Source organism: Fulmarus glacialis, unplaced genomic scaffold (genome assembly GCF_000690835.1).
Source record: "Fulmarus glacialis isolate BGI_N327 unplaced genomic scaffold, ASM69083v1 scaffold18437, whole genome shotgun sequence".
NCBI lineage: Eukaryota > Metazoa > Chordata > Aves > Procellariiformes > Procellariidae > Fulmarus > Fulmarus glacialis.
In genome coordinates, this window is record NW_009221458.1 from 12,714 (window position 1) to 19,217 (window position 6,504).

The 6,504-nt window shown below is 45.8% G+C and overlaps 1 protein-coding gene across 1 annotated transcript; it reads right to left on the reverse strand.

Annotated features, from left to right (window-relative positions):
* Positions 1-296: 296 nt before the first annotated feature.
* On the reverse strand, positions 297-2,650 carry KCNJ2 (potassium inwardly-rectifying channel, subfamily J, member 2). The gene has a single exon (XM_009581132.1). The coding sequence runs from the start codon at positions 2,434-2,436 to the stop codon at positions 1,153-1,155; it is 1,284 nt and encodes a 427-aa protein (XP_009579427.1). The 5' UTR covers positions 2,437-2,650; the 3' UTR covers positions 297-1,152.
* Positions 2,651-6,504: the final 3,854 nt, after the last annotated feature.

The window sequence follows — 6,504 nt, forward strand, 5'->3', positions numbered from 1 at the left end:
AATCAAAACCAAAAAAAAGTGTCTGAGGTTTGAAATTTTTTTTGTTTAAAGCAGCCTGTTCCTTTTTTTTTTTCCCCTTTTTTTTTCTTTTTTTTAAATAAACTCCGCTGTGCAAAACTCTGCATTTTCTTTGGTATCCATTTAGGTAGTTTTAACTTAGTACTTTTTCTATGTATATATATATTTTAATCCATTTTTCCTTTAGACAGAGAATTAAATTCTCCCCCCAAAAATCATAATTTTGCTGGAGGCTACTGATTGGCCTGATATTACATAATGCCCCTTATGTAATTGGAAATAAACTCCGCTGTGCAAAACTCTGCATTTTCTTTGGTATCCATTTAGGTAGTTTTAACTTAGTACTTTTTCTATGTATATATATATTTTAATCCATTTTTCCTTTAGACAGAGAATTAAATTCTCCCCCCAAAAATCATAATTTTGCTGGAGGCTACTGATTGGCCTGATATTACATAATGCCCCTTATGTAATTGGAAAGAGAGAAATTGATTCTAGCTATCAAACTACTGGCCTCAAAAGGAGTTTAGACTTTCTGGCAACATCGGCCTCTCTGAAGTGATCACGAGCTTTTCAACCCAAAAAGTTCAACACTGACTTTTTTTTTTTTTTTAAATTACACAAGAGAAAATAAAAACTACACTGCAACAAAAATAACCATTTGTGTTCATGTAGTTAGCAGCAGCTTTTTAAAAAATAATTATAATAATAATAATAAGGCAGATTCTTGCCTTTGTTATGCCATTAAAAACATTCTTGTTCCCTAGAGAGAAGCATTCTGGAAAAAGTTGAAAAAAAAATAATAATAACCCAACGAAAGCTTGCCTGCAAGTTCAAGTTTTGTAAAAAAATATATACATAATTTATTCTACAACATATGTGCCTTCTGTTCATACTTAGACATGTTTAGTGCTTTGTGTTTAGAGTTCATTTTCTGTCGTCCCTCCTCTGAGGACAGCCCTAAAACCAGCCTGGGTTTCTCAGGTCTGCTTGCCTTCACACCGCCCTTCAACAGTACCGTTGTCTGAAAACTGTTCTGGGCCAACTTCTCAGGTCAACGTGCCTTTGACCGATAGATTGGTTTTGGTTTTTTTTTTTTCCTTTCAACCAAAAGAGAGAGGAAGAGTTTGTCAGTCATATTTCCGACTCCCGCCGTAGCGGCCGTGGCTCTAGAGGCACCCCTGCCTGGTTGTGGTGGTCCATGTCCGGGTGGGTGTCTGTGCTCATGCTCTCAGGCACCCCAGTGTCAATCTCGTCCTCCTCTTTGCTGGTGAGGGCCACTTCGTTCTCGTAGCAAAAGGAGTTTGCGTTAGAGAGAATGTATTTCTTTTCCGCTAAGTCTCTGGCACTACAGATGGGTGTGTTGGGCACTTCGTATGTTTTGTGGAACCTCGAGTAGTCCACTTTGTAGTAGTTTTTCTCTTCAAAGAGTACGGGCTCGTAGCGGTGGCCCCAGAGGATTTCGTTTGCCAGGTATGAGCTACGGCACTGGGTAGTCATGGCAGTAGCTTCCACCATGCCCTCCAATATTACTACAATTTCAAAGTCAGCATTGTCCATGTCTTGTTTGCTCAGGTCATACAAAGGACTGTCCTCATCTATCTCATGCACTATCGTAATTGGGGAGACCAGGAATATGCGGTCTATCCCGCTGTCAAACCCTACGTTGATGTCTATTTGATCCAAGGGGATGTACTCCCCTTCCGATGTGATCCTGGATTTGAGGAGCTGTGCTCGCACATGTGCCTCCACCAAGTGGCTTTTCCTCAGGTTTCCAACACGCCACATCAGGCACAGTTTTCCATCTCTCATGGCCACCACAGCATTGTGGCTGAAGACTAGAGTTTCATTTCTCTTTTTTGGCTTAGCCATCTTTGCCATGACAGCACCAATGATGAAGGCATCAATGATGCAGCCTACTATAGACTGGAAAACCACCATGAAAACTGCGATGGGGCACTCATCTGTGACACACCTGAAGCCATAGCCGATCGTGGTCTGGGTCTCAATGGAGAACAGAAAGGCTGCGGTGAAGCTGCTCACTTGAGAGACACACGGTTTGTTATTTTCTTGGTTCTCCAGATCCCCATGCAACAGCGCAATCAACCAAAACACACAGCCAAAAAAAAGCCAGGAGAGGATGAAAGCCAGGCAGAAGATAACTAGCATCCACCTCCAGCGGATGTCCACGCAAGTGGTGAAGATGTCTGCCAGGTATCGCTGTCCCTTCTCACCCACGTTAATAAACTGGACGTTGCAGTGGCCATCTTTTTTGACAAAGCGGCTCCTGCATTGCTGTCTGGTATGTACCTTACTCTTTCCGTTCCCAAAGCCGTTGGCAACGGCCATGGTTGCCAGCTTCATGCCGTCCTCTTCCGAAGACACGATGCTGTAGCGGTTGGTTCGCACGCTGCCCATCACTACTGCTGTGGACTGAGGTGCTTCTGCTTTAGAAAACAGTCTAAGTTTCTGCAAAACCCTTTGGAGAAACAGTTTTGAAAGTTCTAGAGGAACACACACACACAGAAAAACTGGGGAGAGGCCGGAGTCCCCAAAAGCCCTTGGATCAACCAAGGACAGTCTTCTGGCATGCAGAGTTAGCTTAACAAGTAACCGTCATAGAGAGGGCATGGTCTGCAAGAGAAAGAGAAACGTCGTATTAGATCTTGGAGGAAAAGGATACGGAATCAAACCTGCAAGCATCAAGTAAAACGACTCCTGTGGACCTGCAGGAAGTTTCCTTATCCTTAATGACAGCATTTTCTGGAACGCACAAGTTCTCCGAGCGCAGTTGGGTATTGACAGAAGGGACATCATTACTACAAAGAAGGCATCGCTCCTCCTGGGTGAAAGCACTGAAGTGATCACGTCACACAAGTCTCTAAGCAATATTCACTTCAAAGCTGGACACGCAAAGAATCTATCTACTATTTACAACTGTGCTTTCTGTTTATTTTGAAACAAACAATTAGCTTTAACATCCATCTGTTCAAATATAAATACTGAGGCAGTTTTTAGTGACATACAATGTGTCTCCTGGACTGTTTTACCTACGACAAACAAGGGAGCGTGCAAAAGGGAAGACAACGTGTACCGGGAAAAGCAATAAACTTGGAAAATGCAAATGTCTGACTTCCATGACATTACATTGCATATAGCTTTTTTTTTTTTAACTAAGCTAAAAAAAGGAGTTGTGTATTCTCTGCAAATGGCAGGAAAAAAGGCTGCAGTCATTCCTCTTTAATTCCATAAACTCATTGGGATCCTGGCAGTTTTTACACTCACGTTAGGCTTAAGTTGTATGAAGCAAACTAAACCCTATAACGACCCTCATCTGCTCCTCCTAATGCAACTAGCAAAAGGCTACGATGGATCAGGACTGGCCGGGCGTCTTTGTAACACCTTTGGTGGCAAGTACCAGCACCTTCCCCTCGGGAGCCCGAGGCAGCCCGTTCCATCTCCAACGGGCAACAGTTCCGAGTGTCCCATGGGTCTTAAATGTCAGCAATTAAGACTCAGCAGAGAGGCTACAAAACCTTCTTCCTGAGGGTAGAAGCCACCAAACTTGTTTCAGGGAGGTCTGGCTTAGACCCAGGTTTAGCTTTTAACAAGTGCGTCATCCATTAAGTCATGTACTGTATATCAGGAAATGTAATTGAAATACTGCAGAAGAGAAGAGATGCATTAATGCAACTGCTCCATCCACACGTGCGCCCCATGGAGGAAAAAAACCTAAAACCGAGTGATGAGGACTCTCTGCTGTCCATTTGTCACAGGAGAGGAGCCTTCAGTACCGTTTATAGTAGCGGGGGATTAAATCATGATGCTCTTCGTAAATCAATACTATCAAAACTCATCCGAGTTTGTCCAAAAACTGCAGCTGCCAAGGAGCACAGCCTCTGCCCACGAAGCGGCTTCAGTGCTCTGTGGCTCTTCCTCTGATTCATATCGGACAACAGCTGTAGGTAAGAGTTCATCTCCTTCCCCAAGAGCAGCCCCTAAAGCCCTGCAGAGGTGTTCCAAAAACTTGAGGGATTTCAAAGGGTTTCTCAGCCCTCCCACATCCTTCAGCCACGTTACAAGGGCTTTAGGTCAGCAAGCACTTGTTAGGAAAAGAACAGGTGACAAAGAGAAAACAACATCGTGCTCGCAGTTGCACGCAGGCTGGTTTTCCCTCTAGAATCTCTTCAGGGTTTACTTTTACCTTCTCTTTTTTCCTCACTTCTGTTTGTTGTGCAAGAATGCGTCCCAACGCCTACTTGCCGAGATTAGTCATCTGTGACTTCAGCAGCGTACAAGACGTTTTGGCAGCTTTTGATAGGTTCGGTAATGCCCGGCTTTGAGTACGGCTCTCAGCAATGTAGGCTTACGGGATGGTATAGCTGCCCTCTTACTTATCTGACTACCTTGCCCATACTGTGTAAGGATTCTCTTTTTCCCCCTCACACCTTTTTAATCATGGGGTTTCTAATTCCTCTCAGGATATCGCTCTCAAAAATACAAAGGAACTCTTTTAATGTTCACTTAATTTTTTTTTTTTTGGCTGAATACTTTTATTAGAAACCTGAAAACAGGGGGAAAGAGAAAATACTGTTAATGCATTTCACACAAAAAAAATTCTTGAAAAACTATTGCATTGGTCTGCAAATCAATCACTTTTATAAACCACATCCTGCAATCACAGTCATGTTCAACTTCCACATTCAAAGTCTGTTTTGTTTGAAGCTGACGGAAATGCACAGCCTAGGAAACACTTTATTTTGAAGTCTTTCTTTTTTTCTTTTTCCTGCATTGTCTCATGGATTTTAGAGGAAGACTTGTGGTGGAGGGAAAGATAAGCTGTAAAGTCTCAAGTGTCTGAATATGCAGCTCCCCCCACAAAAGTCTTGACCCGAGGACATTTGTTTGAATTCCACAAATCACTGAAATCGTAACGCCAGCCGCTGGCTGCAGTTAGAAGTTTGGGACCCAAATTAAGTGCCATATATTGCCATATTGCTACTCTGAATGGCTGAGCACCTTCCACCTACCTTGCGCCTTCACCCTGCCCTTGGGAGCAAACCTGCACCAATTTGGCCCTAACGATCCTTACGCTGGGGGGTGTGCCTGGGGCAGCCTCTGCTACCTTTACAGACTGCTTGAAGTTTATACAACAAAGCTCCAGCACGCTCCAACGCAGCACAGTTATCTTCTTTCATTTACAGCACAAACTGCCTCTCTTCCTTGCAAGTGCTCGGAGCGGGGAGGATGCCGGGATGGGAGCACGGCCAGCGCCGTGCGCAGGGACCGGCCAGTGCAACGCAGCGGGTCTAATCTCGCTCCCTGTAAAAGGCCCTGTAAAACACCTGGTAGATCCACTGCCTGCCTGATCACACACCTGATCGGTGTTCACCCTGACTTTCCCAGCTAGTTTCAGTAGAAGTTCCCCCCAAAATCCCAGAAACAACCAAACTAGCACGGAAATCCAATGGTACTTCTTGTTTTGCTAATCCACCTGCTGCTCAAAGGCAAAACAAGTTTGCTGCCTCCCCCACCCCATTATCAGTTGTTGGTGACACCGAAGATGCCAAGCTAATGTGGGGCCAGCCCTGCAGACAAAAGAAGCCAACCCAGTACCCACCAACCAACCCAAATCTTTGTATAACTGGGCGCAACGCACTGCAGCCAGACACATACACACGCAGCTGTAAATTCAATCATCACTAGGTGTGTTATTATTACTAATTCAGGCTGCCTTTCCTCCAGGAAGAGAATACAAGAGTAGAGCAGTGCAGCTTGTAATTGCCAGCACTGGCACCAACGCAGCATTATACTGGGAAGGGATGAGATGGGATGGGAGAGCCCCGGGGCTTGCTCTGCTGCGAGGGGATGCTTGGAGGAGCAGAGAAAAACGGGGCTGTGCTGCATCTGCAGCATTTCTGAACCAACGTTTGGGGAAATGCCGCGATGAGGAGCCCAAACCCTCGCTTTCCCCTTAGCAAGCATCCCCCTCAAGACCTCCCCCCAGGAAAGACGTTCACGTCGCATGTCTGAACCCCACAACGAACAGCTCGAAGGGGATGGGTGCAGAAGGTTCAATACTGAGTAAAAACTCTGAAGTGCAAAAAGAGCAGGGGGGGTAGAGAGAGGAGCACTAATGAGCGCTCGGAGCAGTTATTCCCAGGCTGACGCCACACAGCCCTGCAGAGCCAGCCGGGCACATGTTGCTAAGAGAGCACCAGCACCTCAGCCCAGCGCCTTCCCCTGCTGCCCTCGGTAAACAGAACAAAGGAGCTGCTCGCACCAGCGAAGCCCGTTCGCACAGTCCCCGCTGCCTCGCTTGCTGGGCACGGCCACCCCCCCCGTCACCTTCCTCCAGGGCCCTGCGTTACTTAAAAGTCATTCCCCAGGGCTTCTCCGCTGATTTGGGTAGGGCTTAAGGTACACAAAGTGGTGAGCTGCCTTCAGGGGAAGGATCTGTCCTTTGCGATCAGGCAGTGGGGGGGG

Coding starts and splice junctions, on each gene's coding strand:
- KCNJ2 (XM_009581132.1), bottom strand. CDS start 2,436: ATGGGCAGCGTGCGAACCAACCGCTACAGCATCGTGTCTTCGGAAGAG.